General features: G+C 37.8%; 1 protein-coding gene across 1 annotated transcript; it reads right to left on the bottom strand.

The window, feature by feature from the left end:
- Positions 1–13,619: 13,619 nt before the first annotated feature.
- LOC139841314 (uncharacterized) lies at positions 13,620–14,309 on the bottom strand. The gene has a single exon (XM_071831538.1). The coding sequence runs from the start codon at positions 14,307–14,309 to the stop codon at positions 13,620–13,622; it is 690 nt and encodes a 229-aa protein (XP_071687639.1).
- Between the last annotated feature and the right edge of the window lie 1,199 nt (positions 14,310–15,508).

The raw sequence follows: 15,508 nt of genomic DNA, 5'->3' as shown, positions 1-15,508 counted from the left end.
GTTCTTCCTTGACCTTAGCACATGTCGAGCACTTACCAACATATGTAGCAAAGTCGGCTTTCATATTAGGCAACCAGTACGGCGCCTTAAGATCATGATACATCTTATCTGATCCATGGTGAATAGAATATCTTGTCTTGTGTGCCTCATCTAGCACTAGTTCCCTTAATCCGCCAAATTTCAGTACCCAGATTCTGTCTATAAAGTATCGGGTTTCATCTTCTCGGATGGCAAATTTCTTGTCCAATCCTCTAAGTGACTCAGTAACAATGTTCCCTTCTTTCAATGCTTCAAGTTGTGCATCACGTATCTGAGAAGTAAGGTTCGTTCGGACAGTCATATTCAGCGCTCTAACTCGAAGGAGTTTAGCCTTCTCTTTCCTACTTAAGGCATCTGCAACCACATTAGCCTTGCCAAGATGATAGCGAATCTGGCAGTCGTAGTCATTCAGTAGTTCTACCTAACATCTCTGCCTCATGTTTAGCTATTTCTAACCGAAGATATGCTGTAAGCTCTTATGATCGGTGAAAATCGTAAACTTAGTACCATACAAGTAGTGTCTCCACATCTTCAGTGCAAAGACCACATCACCAAGTTCCTTATCATGTGTCGTATAATTCTACTCATGAATCTTCAACTATCGTGATCCATAGGCAATCACTTTCTTCGGTTGCATCAACACGCAACCAAAACCCTGTCGTGAAGCATCACAGTAAATCACGAAATCTTCATTCCCTTCGGGTAAAGACAAAATCAAAGCAATAGTCAATTTCTATTTTAACAACTGAAATGCAGACTCATGTTGCTCAGTCCGCTCATACTTCTTACCTGTGTGAGTCAATGCTGTTAACGGTCGGGCAATAGTAGAAAATTCCTCAATGAATCTCCTATAATAACCGGCAAGACCTAAGAATTTCCGAATCTGCGTTGGCGACTTAGGAGTCTCCCACTTCTTGACCGTTTCTATCTTCGTAAGATCAACTTGAATACCATTGATACCTACGATATGACCTAAAAATTGAACTTCTTGCAGCCAGAAGTCACACTTCGAAAATTTCGCGTACAACTGCTCTTTCCTGAGCATCTCAAGTATCAAATAGAGATGTTACTCATGTTCCTTCTCGTTCTTTGAATATACCAAAATATCATCAATGTACACAATAACAAACTTGTCTAGGTATGGCTTACACACACGGTTCATGAGATCCATGAACACTGCCAGTACGTTCGTCAAACCAAATGGCATTACTGTATATTCATGATGTCTGTAGCGTGTCCTGAACGTTTTCTTCAGTATATCAGTCTCTTTTACTCTCATCCTATGATAACTTGTACTCGGGCCAATCGTAGAGTAACATCCAGATCCTTGGAGCTAATCAAACAGATCATCGATTCTCGGTAACGAATATCAATTCTTGATAGTCAGCTTATTCAGTTCTCTGTAATCAATACAAAGTCTCATAGATCCATCCTTCTTCTTAACAAAAAGAACCGGAGCTCAAACTCTGAACTCTTCAGCTTTGCATTCATGGCCAACAACTATTGTAGCTCTAGGGTGTAGGTCTATACGGTGCGCGAGCCACTGGGTCACTCCTGGCAGTAGATCAATCTGAAATTCATCTTCCCGGTGAGGTGGAAGGCCATGTATCTCTTTCGGAAGGACGTTAAGGAAAATTTCTAACGATTGGGACATCTCGGGTTCCTTATTTGTTGATTCAACATCACTCACATGTGCCAGAATTGCGAGATATCCTTATCTCATGTACTTCAGGACCTTCGAGCAATTTAATATAACATAACGGTGTACTAATCTTCTCTCCGTACACCATCATTGATTCGCTATCTGTGAAAGGAATTCGAATAGCCTTCTGGTCACAACAGTCTTGGTTTTGTCGTCAGATAACCAGTCCGTTCCAACTACGTGGTCAAAACTTCCCAATTTAATAGTTCTATAGAGTACACTTTGTCTAAGTAAGATATTGGATTCTAATTGTTGTGATAGAATTTTCTAGCAATAAAGCTTCTATCAGTACCGGTGTTGACAGTATATAAACATTATGATTGATGAGCAAGAACAAACTCGTGACGAACTTCACTGAAGTTAATGTTGAAAGTAGGGTGAGTTATCAGACTTGTCCTACATCGGTGGGGGAGAAGAATGGAATGACCTTTATGAGGGAAGGTGTGGATACCTCTTCCGGTAAACGCGTATTGGAAAGTAAAATCGTGAAACCGCGGGTGGCTGAATGATAGGTAAGTCAGAAGTCAAATAGAAAATATCTACTACGGATTGCGCGGGCTGTTACAGGGAATTCATCCTCTAAATATATATCAGAAATGAGTCGTGATGCATAATAGCTAGTAGTGAATCGTAGAGGTGCTAGTAGTGATGAGTAGTATTTAGCAGTGGTGAGTAGTAATGGGTAGCATTAAGTAGTAACTGGTAACGACAAGCAGTGAGAAGTAGTGATCGGTCGAGACTAGCAGTGAGGGGCGGCGTTGAGTAGTAGTTAGCAACGATCAGTAGTAAGGGGTAGTGGTATGAGATGATGGGTATGTTCCAAGCAGTATCTTCAAGTGTCGAGTAGTGATCGGTGGTGACATACAGTGTCGAGTAGTGATGAATTGTGACGTGATTACACGCTCCTTATTGGTTATAATAACAATTAATTCTCACGGTGTAAATTTCTACTCATATTTGAAATTATACGGTTTATGTTCTAAATGGTATTTATCCAAGTAACCTACTTGACTCGCTCCTGATTCCTTATTTTGCGATGTCGAAACTTCTATATGAGTTACCGTAATGTAATCCCGGTCATTATATTATGCTATCTCATATTTCCATTCGACATTACACCATAAGTTCAAGATAGCGTAGTCAACTTAATTCAATTAAGTCTCGTGTCACGTGTACGTATGCGATTCATGATATAGTATTTAGTCCAAGTCCATATCATATGGGTATAGGGTGTATATGTATGTGATGTAATGTGTAGCCCTACATGTTGCATAGTGAAGCAAACAGTGTAAGCATGGTGTATAATAGTTATCCAAAGTATACAGCTATAGACTAGATCCACTAATGCACCCTATAGTTAGACACACTAATGCATCCTAGTCCCCTATAGCCAAAGCTCTGATGCCAACTATAACACCCCGTAAAAATCCATTAATGGAATGTTAACTCTGGTCCTAGTGCTTGGCCTGAATTCTATGTAACAGCAAAGTTCTACAGCGGAAGCAATTAATTCCTGAGATAAAACATGCAAAACGGGTCAACATAAAGTTGAGTGAATCTACATGTTTAAGTAACAGTTCATCATATGTTTGAGAAAACAGTTTCCATAAATCATTTATCAAAAAACATTTATCAAAATTGTTTATCGGTAATCGGTATCCAAAAATTAGTATTCAGGAATCAGTAAGCGTTTAGCAGTTTAAACCACCAAGGTTTAATGTCAAAAGTTTGCATACAACAAATGTCAAGTGTTAAACTGTTTCTAATCAGCGATGTCATGTTTCACAGAGTAGGACATCAAAAAGGCTTTGTTTCAAATATTTGTAGACATTACCATGTCTAGTTTCTAGTTCGTAAACCACATGTTTAAGTAGTATAAAGCTCATCCTGAAAAACTGTATTCAACGTAATAACTCTTTGTTAACATTTATCGTAAGTTAGGCCACGAGATTTCTTTGTAAGCTTCTTAAAAGTATACATTTGTCATGAGCACTTGATTATAGGACTTTAACCTGCAGATAGTTCATTTGCTACGCGTCTTCCTTTTACCTTTCTAAGCATACACCGATCAAGTGTACAAGTTACAGCTACATAAGCACCCCCGTGTGTTGGGGGGAGGTTTGTCAAACCTAACGGTACCGTCCCTATAAGCCGACTTACGTAAAGTAATTAATATAATCAAGCTAAGGGATTTTTGATCTGAACTCATATGTATATTCGTTTAATTTACTCGTGCCTAATATGTAAAACAAATTGAAATAGTATGTTATCTCATCCCAAAAATATTAATGAAAATGGGACTGTAGACTCACCTTGAAAAGCACAATAAAAGCTTAGTAAGACAGTACGGTTGCCGGACGATCACACTAGTATAATGCAACCTAATCAATTAGATTACCTTAAGTAAATATATAAGTCACACTATATCAACCCATAGTGTACGTGTAGTCCTAGTGCTCAGACTGACTCAACATGTAAGTAAAAGTCAACTAGTTCATGCAAGTCAACAAAAGTCAATCGAAGACAAACCAAAAGTCAAACTTGGTCAAAGTGGTCAACCAAATTCAACCATAGTAGTAGGTCATGAAATCTTGGTCAAAATGTCAACCTAGGTCAACTAACATGTTTTAGTTCACGGTTTGTTAAGTACACGCTCACAGTTCATCGTATAACATAGAATTCATGCACACCTTGCAAACAACGAACATAAATCACAACACATAAGTCATGGTAACATGGCAAACTCCAGATCATAACTAGACTCATAAAAGTTTCTAAAAAGCCTAGCCATGCCATTGTACGATGTTACAAGTTGGGTTTCAGATAAGGTCTAGTTAAGGTATACCAAATCAGTTTCAGCACGCGCAGTAGTTTTTGAAAAATTCTCAATTAATTTAGAAAATAGAAATAAATAAACGGACAATTGGAAATGGCTCTAGACATTACAAATTTTCAGTGATAAAATAACCAATGGCTTTCATGTTTCCATTTCGTAGAGTTTATTCCTTAAAGTCAGACCTCCTGTTTTGGACAACATCTAGACATGTCATATGGTGATGCATATAACACATAGCAAACCATGGTTTCAGAAGCTATCATACAAATGAAATATGTTCATGAACATCTAAATAACAATATTCCAGAATATAAAAGTCTCAAACGATTTCTAGTTCATGTTAAGTCATTTAGAGTGCATATGAAATCAGTTTCGGAGCAATACAAGTCACCATTTTTCGTTTAATCATACCGAGAGCTAAATATAACCATTTAACATGATTCCTGAGTCTAACTTGAGTGATTTCTAAAAAGGAATCCAAGTTAGCAATTCAATAACCCATTCATAAAGTTTAACACCAGAAAATTCGTATTGCATCCAAAACCCTAGCAAAAACTTCAATTAATCATAACTAGCACATCCGGTAATGAAATCATGCAATTCCAAAGTCCAAATTTATTAATTTTTCAAGATCTATCCATCTAGATACATTACATTAATAGTAAATAAATTCTTCTCATCAGATTCATAGAAAATCAATTCGTGGTTCAATCAAAACACATCAATCGCGCAAAATAACGACTAATAACGCACGCAATCACAATCAATTGAGCACTAGATCCATGTACACTACATAATTGATAAAAATCTGATTCAATAAGATTAGGGTTTGTATTTTTATACCTCTAGAGATCAAATTTCTTATATCAATGTGTAGAGGACGATAAAAGCAACAACGTTCGTGTTGATTGCAAGAGCAAACGAGCAAAATTGATGGGGATTATGTGTATGATGATGATCGATGACTTGGAGGGTGTTGGGGGCTGATTTGAGTCGTGTATAGGGGTTAGGGTGGAAGGAATTGTGATTTAAAGGCTTTATATACTTATTTCCTTAATTAGGTTAGGGCTTAAATCACAAGTTAATCACTAGTTAATCACACATGAGCTAAAATTAATCACATAAATGGGTGGGGTGATGCGAATTCGGCCAAAGGGTCCATAAGAGAGTCCATGGGCTCACAAATGTTGCTAGACAAGTTTCCTAAGTGTACCCATTAAGTGTCGTTAGCCGAAAATGCAAACCGGATCGATAAACATTAATTTCTCGCGTTTTTAATTTATATAAATTCTAATAAGTTGAAAGTATTTTTAAAACATAATAATTATATAAAATAATTATTAAAATTAAATTACATTATACTTTGGCTTGCTAGTACACTAAGTGTGGTTCGTTTCTAGTTGCCGGTAACCGTACCGAGTTCCCGGAAAGTTAACCGGTCGTTAAAACGCATCCCACCAAGTTTGATTCATTAAATATATAATAAATTAAATATGTTTTTCTTAAAGTTAATAATTATTAAAAATAATTATTTTATCAAAAATCGAACGTTTCACAGTCTCATGGGACCTCTTTTGCAGTTTTCAAAACCGTATCTTTTCCACGGTATTTCAAAACATGAAATAGGTTTTCCGGCTAATATAATCATATATTAAATATAGTAGTTCATCATGAACTCAAGTATGCATTTAATTAGATTAAATACACAAAATTCAAGTAAGTTCCGTTAAATAACTTAACGGGCAGTTAACGAAGCTTAACGGAAATAGCAGGGTTGTTACACTTAATAATATATTAAGTATATTTTTATGTTTTGATGTGTAAAATCGCGTCTATAATTTATAATGAAAAATACCGGTTCAAAAGATTACTACACACTAACGTGCAGTGTACCCGATCATGCAATAGTATAAAGTTGGTAAATCCGAGATCGTTCCAAGAACAGCTTACACGTGAGAATTAAGATTGTAACTACTGAAAATAAACTAAAGTTAATCTAAGAAAATAGAAAGTACGAAATAATTTGGGTTTGTGTCTATTTAACGATTAGCCAAATCAAGAGTAGATCAATAGTAAAAACAATATTTTTGGTTTTTAGATTTTGAAAATGAAAACAAGAAAGCAATTAAGATAGTTTTGATATCAAATAGAAAGGAAATGCTCGTCTAGATCTTTTACCCTCGGTAATGAATGTTTTGTATTTTAACCCGATAAATAACTCAATTGCATGCAAATTACTCGGTCGACCCGCCAAGAGTTCGCTTTAGCAAGTACTCAAACTAGAATTACTAGAAGTAGGGTTTCCTAGTACCTAAGACCTTTTCGTTTGTGACCAATTAATTAACTAAATCAAAGATTCGAATAACAATTGCCTTTGCGTTCGCTCTACACAATTCATTCCTATGATGTCTATCCGTTTGAATTCAATTTACCACCTTGGTACAGTTAGCAAACAATGAATTAAGACAAACCGATTGTAAATCAATATATTAAATTGACAAGAGTTCTCTTTATCAAACAAATACACTAATCAATTGAAATCATCAAGTTAAACAAACATAAGAATCGATCTTTTATTCAAACTATTGAAATAAACATGCATGAGTTCATAAATCATAAATCATAACATCCTAAACCTTAGTTATTAATTTAGACAAGCATTAAAGGTTTAGTCAACAATCATGGCTAAAGACAAAATCATAAATAAACAAGTAGGAGAATTCATTGTGTTCACAAAGAAATAAACCTAATGAAAATGGTGATCTTGAATGATGAAAGAATTGATAACCGTTTCCAAAATGATTGAATTGTTTGGTTGATGTTGGGATTCCCCAAAAATCACCTAAAATCTCCCAAAAGACGCTATAAAACGTCCAGGAAAAAAAGTGTTGTAAAAGTTAGGGTTTAATTCCCTTTTTATACCATAAAATCAGCTAGAGTAACGACCCGCTCCGCGGCTTAATGCATAACATGAATCCATCTTTTATTAAATCTGTCGGCCTGATAATTCAATTATTTCTCGTGCTGCGGGTGGCACAGCTGCGCCGCGGCTTAACATTCTCTCAGACTCCAACCTTAATTTAATCTGTCGACCTTGCTTTTCTCTTTTAACCCGCGCCGCGGTCTATACATGATGCTGAATTCTTCAATAAATTGGAAAAACTCCAACGAAATCGACTTCAAAACCGCATACCGAGGTAACAATGATAGAAAAATAATACACAAGCCTACGAAATTCATACCAATGATGTTCTCGACTCTCGAAACTCAAATCCATCAAATATCTCATAAAATAGCTCCAATTCGTATCCAATGGACCAAAATGCGACTGATATTAGGCGAATAAACATGTGCAAATTAAGTAATATGAAACCATCCCACACTAGAGTTTTGCTTCTCCTCAAGCAACTTAACTCGAAACAAAATGATAGTGTCTTCAAAATAAGTGTAGAAACCAACAAACCAACAACCAAATAAACAACTAGCGTGGGTACGAATATGGAGTATATACTAACCATGGCTCCCACTTGCATTCCCAAATCAACTTCACACAATCCTCGAGCAAATAGATGAAAAAGTAACTAAATGATCTTCTTAACAATGAACGAACCATAATAACTCGTAATATAGAAGAAAAAGAAACATCTTGAACTACTTATATCATATCTTAAAGCAAAAGAATCTCAAACCTCATAATAAAGTCTTCAAAATAAGCTAGGAAGCAAGTGGAGCCATGAGTCAAGAAGGTGAAACAACGAACCGTACGGGCTACCCCGCGATTGGTCAAGTCAATGCCTCCCATATTACCTAACATCATGAGATGTCGGTAAAAAAATAATGTGCTTAAGAGGATACACATTACGTCCAGATATCATCGATAGTCATGAGGTGACCGTCTAATCCGTTATATCAACCATAAAGATTGAGGTTCATCAGGCTTAAAAGCTGATATCTTACCTTCCGGAGGTTATCCACCGGGGATCTGATCGATCACTGACATTTTGTGTATCATGGTGCGCTCCCCATTTGACTAGCAAATCTCCCTCATTGAGACAAGCTTTGACTACCAGTTTCCCTGTTTGACGTTGAGGCCTGGTAGATTTCCAGTCGAATTTAGCAATGACTTTTCAAGATTTTTCGTCACCCTACAACTGGTCTGGACTACAACTTCTGAAATGAATCAGCAAGTGTGTCGTTCGGAAGACTCAACTTCCTTAAGGATGGAATGGATACATCCTATGTGGTCATATTAAGTGGTCGGATGAAACATTGTCCTTTTTAGGAGAAATAATGAGGATCACCCTAATTATATTTGTCGATCTAGCGTATGGCCTGGTTTTGACCACACGATCCAATCACCATTCATACGGTTGGCACCCGCCTTGGTGCAAGTGACCTACGTATGAATTTTTATGTTCATGTAGGATTTCACATTCAAAATAATGAACATGTTTTGAAAGTTCAAGACTTTCACCTCTAACAGTACCTCAACGTGATATGATGGGTAATGAAATGATACAGCTTAAGAGGTATACGTACCAAGTGAAATGGTTGGAATACTTTACTTCCTTAATGAGTGGATCTGACTCACTCGGGAATGCCAATCTATTTCAATTGATACTCGGTTTGAAACGACTTTCGGAAGACTTTACTTCCTTACCAGGATGAAAATGATACATCCGAAGGGTTATCCGGTGGTCAAGCGCTTACATTACCCTGGTTCTGAACAATGAAGACCGCCCTTAAGGTTTTGATCTGGCACGAGGTTCGGTTTCCGACCAAGCTATGCAATCACCACTCTCTCACGTTTTACACCCGTTTTGTTACAGGTGACCTACTATTGAGTTCCCCGAACTCGTAGAATTTCATGTCCAAGAAAATGAACATGTAGAACAATTTTGGCTTCTTTTGAAATCACGAAATAGGCCATAAAAATTTTAAATTCCCGAAAAATGACGTAAAACGTGATGTTTCACTCATTTTTAATGTTCAAAATACCAAGCCATATCTAAACCAATTATCATAAATAAGGTTTTGGCCGAATTTTCAATTTTTTTCTATTTTTTTTCCTACTGACTTTTCTATTTTTTTTTATTTTTCCCCTAAAATTTTCATTTTTTTTACGACCAAAACCCGTGAAACGTCAAGACTTTTTTAGATTCAAAATTCACATGATGATGACTCAATTAACAACCAACCCGAAAGATTTTACATCCCCACCCCACACATTAAAATCGAAAGGGTAATGTGAGAAAGAAAATATAAAAACTTATCGAGTTTTAACCACTGATCGCGGAATGCCAGTGACAGATGTCGCTGAACTGACTTTCAGTATAAGAACATCGTCCATTCCCGATCATCACACCAATATCATTAATCAAGTAGTTTTACTGAACTTAATGCCAGACTTGAAAATTCATTTCACCAACCAACCTACTAAAAGAAAAACAAAGAAAAATCATAAACAGGAACAAGGTGGCACCACCCGGTAGCCTAAACGCCTTGCCCCTAATTAAGTTTCAAGAGTTCATAACCAAATAAGAAATTATCCAAGTACAAAACCAACAAAAGGGAATAGTTTTAAAACAAAGATACAACATGATCATTGGGCGCGCAGGCCCTCCTCACTGGACCCTTTGGCCGTGATTTCTTCCACCCGCCGTTGACTTTGCCACATGCGATCGTCGTGTGAGCGCTGTTCTGACCGAAAATCATTAAACGTGTTTATAACCCCAATCTGAATGTTACCAACCCTCGAAACCAAACTATTCCAAGCCTCCTCAAAAACTGACTAAGGCTGACCATTACCCGAACCATCATGCTCATCCGACTTCGGACCGAAACACTCCTCTAAGCGAGCAGCGACATCATCATCATGATGTGTTCCGCTACCACTCGCTCCTCCTGACGAGGTGGTTCAACATACTCAACCAACATCGACCTATTCGATTTCTACATTAAAATATTAGCATTGATATAAAACTGTGTCCCGAAAGGTTTCATCGTATCTCGAGCCGGCGTACAATGACTAAAAATGATATTGAAGAACCGCACGATTTTCGTAACTTAATGACCACCAAGAAGTGGTTTGGTGCGTTATTTTTCAAGGGCGTGCTTTCGAAAATACGCACAAATAAAATTCGCCAAATCGGTAAACTCCCCATGTTTAATTTAATAAATCGACCACAAATCATGATTCGTAACCTTATCATATCCATTAAGTCTCGCAAAAAATGTACAACCCAAATACTGCTGAATTAATCTCGCATCCCTATCTTTGATATCTGAACCCTGTGATTCACTCGAAACAAAAGGGTGTAAACCACTAATTTCCAACCAATATTGTTGTGCATTAAACTGCTCAGCACCATAAAACTTAGTTTCCCTCAAAAACTGCCTCAAAACATACTCTTCCAAATCAGGGTACAAATCTAACGCAGGGGTAAAATCCCTCCGACTCATTTCCCAATTAACACCTCCTAATCGAAAACTCAAGAAGTCCTTATCCGTCGGTTCACGTCTAGGATTAAAACTTAGTGTGGAAAAGAACTCCACAACCAACTCCCCATAGATATCATCAGTGCAAGTAAAGGCTTGCTTCCATGCTCGAATGTAAATGTTACCGGGTTGTTTAAAGCATGAAAGCACGCTTTGAAAATGAGCTTTTAAATGTCTCTCCGCTTGTTCTAGCGGGGCCCAATCCAAATACAAAGTACCTCTAATAGTACACTTTCTTAACAACTCAAATCTATCCGCATAATCATCATTATTCCGCACCGCTTGCAACCAATTAGCGGGATTCATTCGAATTTCCTCAAGTCGTTCTTGCTCCCGTTGTTGAGAAGCGTTCATACGGGGAGCATTTCTTTGTCTCTGTAACAAAAAGACCAAACAAACAACAACAAATGCAAAAATAAAAGTTAGCTTTTAATTTCATTGTCACATTCCTTGTTAAATTATTTCCAAATAAACATGCTATAACCAATAAAACATCCCGTATTCACCAATCACCATATTCATCATAACAATTTAACATGATTTATCATACAAGTCAAAACTAGTCACAACCTTCACAAATCTTAAAAATCAACTTCAATATAAACGTTCCAACATTAACCAACTTGAACCATCATGAACATCAAACATAATCAACTTAAGAATTCACAAATTCTTGAACAATTGATAACCTAAAACATGCCATTCAATCAAAAGTTCACAAAAATGACCCGTCCAAATTGACACCACCCCACACTTATCATAAAGTTACTTCTCATTAGCATAAACTCAAACCCTAAACCAATAATCCACAATTAACAATCTGAAATTCGGATTTTTAAATTAGCATGAACCATAGAATCAAAAATATGCATCAAAAACACAAAAAGATTATGAATTTAATACATACTAATCATATTCATCACAAACCCATAATTAATTCTAGCATACAAGACCAATTTCAAATACCCCACACTAATTCAAAACCTAATACGAAGTTAAAACACAAATTAAGCATGCAATTAGGCAAGAAAAAGAAAGAATAGTGTAAAATCAGACCTTGTTAGCCATGGATTGAAGATTGATTGCAAGTAATTGTTTTGAGCAAAAGTAATTTAGATTAGGGTTCTTATGCTTTAGAGAAATTGGAAGAGTAAAGTATATGAGTGAGTGAAGTTGTGGCTGAAAAATACCCTAAAAAGGGTTTAATCCAGTCTGTTTTAAAAAAAATGGGTCGGTTTGGCCTAAATTGCCTTTAATAAAAAACGGACCTGGTATCACCTTCAGACGCGACCCGCGCAGCAGGTCCCCTAGCTAGGCCGCGGCTCATAACTAAAAAGCAACCTTAAATTAAATACCATCAAATACCACTTTCGTGTATTAATCCGCGCCACGGGATAATCGGCCGCGCCGTGGCGTATAACTATGAAAAACCCCAAAAAACTTGAAAACTCTCGGTACCAAATTTTAGTTATAGACCGCGCCGTGGACTTTTTAGCCGCGCCCCGGCTTACGTCTGGGACGAATTTCCTGTTAAAAACTTCAAAATTCACACAAAACTTTCAACAAACAAATAACCCTTAGCATGTCCCAATGATCATATTGCCTTTTTCATCTTTCAAACACACAATTGAGCAAAATACACAATAAAATACAACAACCGTGATTTTTATTTTCGAGTCGTTCACTCGACTCGTCCCTCAAAATTAATCGTCTTTCGGATCGAAGTCGAGGGTAACCTCTTCTTCGATTTCAAGGGGACCATCCACATAGTGTTTGACCCGGTGGCCATTCACCTTAAAGCCTTCGCCATTTGAGTTAAACAATTCCACCGTACCATATGGGTACACTTTCCTAACCACGAATGGTCCCGACCAACAGGACTTGAGCTTTCCCGGTGATAATTTGAAACGCGAGTTATAAAAAAGAACACGGTCGTATTCCTTAAATTCTTTTGGACTTTTGATCTGATTGACATGCCACCTCTTCATTTTTTCCTTATAGATGAGCGAGTTCTCATAGGAATCTTGCATCAACTCATCTAATTCATTCAATTGGGTCAACCGAAACCGACCCGCCTCATGATAATCAAGATTGCATGTCCTAAGAGCCCAATGTGCTTTGTGCTCGATCTCCAAAGGGAGATGACATGCTTTGCCATAAACCAAACGAAAAGGAGTGGTCCCAATAGGAGTCTTGTAGGCAGTAAGAAATGCCCACAATGCATCATCGAGTTTATTGGACCATTCCTTAGGATTTGAATCAACGGTCTTTTCAAGAATTCGTTTAAGAGATCGGTTGGTGTTTTCAACTTTCCCACTAGTTTGTAGGTGGTAAGAGGTAGAAACTTTATGGATCACTCCATATCGTTTCAAAACCTTTCCATTTGCGCATTGTAAAAGTGGGTGCCCCTATCACTAATAAGAGCCTTCGGAGTACCAAAACGGGCAAAAATCCCCATCAAGAACGTGATTACAACTCGTGCATCGTTAGTAGGGAGAGGTTTGCCTCCGCCCATTTAGACACATAATCAATTGCAATGAGTATCTAGAGATAGTTATGGGATTTAGAAAACGGGCCCATAAAATCAATGCCCCAAATGTCAAACGCCTCACATACTTGGATGCTTTGTTGAGGCATTTCGTCATGTTTGGTGACTTTTCCAGCCCGTTGACAAGCGTCACATGATTTACAAATGGAATGGGCATCCTTCAAAATACTAGGCCAATAAAAACCAACCTCATACACCTTCTTACCCGTGATTTGGGGACCAAAATGCCCACCTGTCAGGCCAAAATGGCACTTCAACAAAATACGAGTGCATTCCTCACCGGAAACGCACCTTCGAATGATTCCATCCGGACAACAAGGAAAAAGATAGGGATCCTTCCAGAAATAGTGCTTAAGGTGACTGAAAAATTTCTTCCTCTTTTGATGTGACCACATTTTCTCTAGGAATTTCCCAACAAGATAATTGGCAATGTCAACATACCATGGCTCGTCCACCTTGTCGATCTTCATGAGATACTCATCGGGAAAATCATCGTGAATACTCAACTCATGAAGGACTTTGAGATGTGGATTCTCTAGTCTAGACAAGTGGTCAGCCGCAAGATTCTCGACACCCTTTTTATCTCGGATCTCGATATCGAATTCTTGCAAAAGAAAGATCCATCTAAGCAATCGAGGTTTGGCATCCGGTTTCGAGAAGAGGTACTTTAAAGCAGAATGGTCCATAAAAACAATAGTCTTTGACAAAACTAAGTAGGATCGGAACTTATCGAATGAAATGACCACCTCAAAGAGCTCCTTCTCAGTGGTAGTGTAATTCAACTATGCTCCTTGCAAGTTCTTGCTTGCATAATAAATGGGTTGGAAATGTTTCTCAACCCTTTGGCCCAAAATAGCGTCAACAGCAAAATCGGATGCATCACACATAAGCTCGAATAGAAGAGACCAATTCGGAGCAATTATGATAGGTGCATTGATGCGTTTCTCCTCAAGAAGTTCGAATGTATTTTGACACTCTTCGAAGAAGTCCCAAGGTGTGTCCTTTTCGAGGAGTTTATTCATCGGGTTAGCGATTTTGGAAAAATCCTTAATCAATCGCCGGTAAAAACCGGTGTGCCCGAGAAAACTCCGAACACCCTTGACATCGGTAGGAGATGGAAGGTTTTTAATAGCAGGTACCTTCGCGGAATCCACCTCAATACCATTCTTAGAGATCTTGTGCCTGAGGACTATACCCTCTTGTACCATGAAATGGTACTTTTCCTTGTTGAGCACAAGATTGGATTTTTCACACCTTACCAACATCCTTTCTAAATTAAGAAGGCATGAATCGAAAGTGTCACCGAAGACCGAAAAGTCATCCATGAACACCTCCATGCAATCTTCTATCATATCATGGAATATGGCCATCATGCACCTTTGAAAAGTGGCTAGAGTGTTACAAAGACCAAAGGGCATGCGACGGTATGAGAATGTGCTATACGGGCACGTAAAAGTGGTTTTCTCTTGGTCCCCAGGCGAGATAGGAATTTGGAAATAACCCGAAAAACTATCAAGAAAACCGTTCAAGCTATTTCCCGCTAACCTCTCTATCATTTGGTCCATGAAAGGTAACGGGAAATGGTTTTTACGTGTGGCATCGTTCAACTTTCGATAGTCAATACAAACACGCCACCCCATGACAGTCCGAGTGGAAATTAGTTCGTTTTTATCATTGGTGGTAACAATCATACCACCCTTCTTAGGTACGTAGTGTACCGGGCTTATCCACAGACTGTCGGAAATCGGGTAAATAAGACCTGCATCAAGAAGCTTTATGATCACTTTCTTCATGACATCTTGCATGTGAGGGTTCAACCTCCTTTGGCGCTGCACCACATGTTTGGAGTTATTCTCCATTAGGATTTTATGGGTGCAATAGGAGG

Source organism: Rutidosis leptorrhynchoides, chromosome 4, assembly GCF_046630445.1.
Source record: "Rutidosis leptorrhynchoides isolate AG116_Rl617_1_P2 chromosome 4, CSIRO_AGI_Rlap_v1, whole genome shotgun sequence".
NCBI lineage: Eukaryota > Viridiplantae > Streptophyta > Magnoliopsida > Asterales > Asteraceae > Rutidosis > Rutidosis leptorrhynchoides.
Note: the sequence above shows the minus strand (reverse complement) of the source record. Positions and strands in the feature narration are given on the sequence as shown.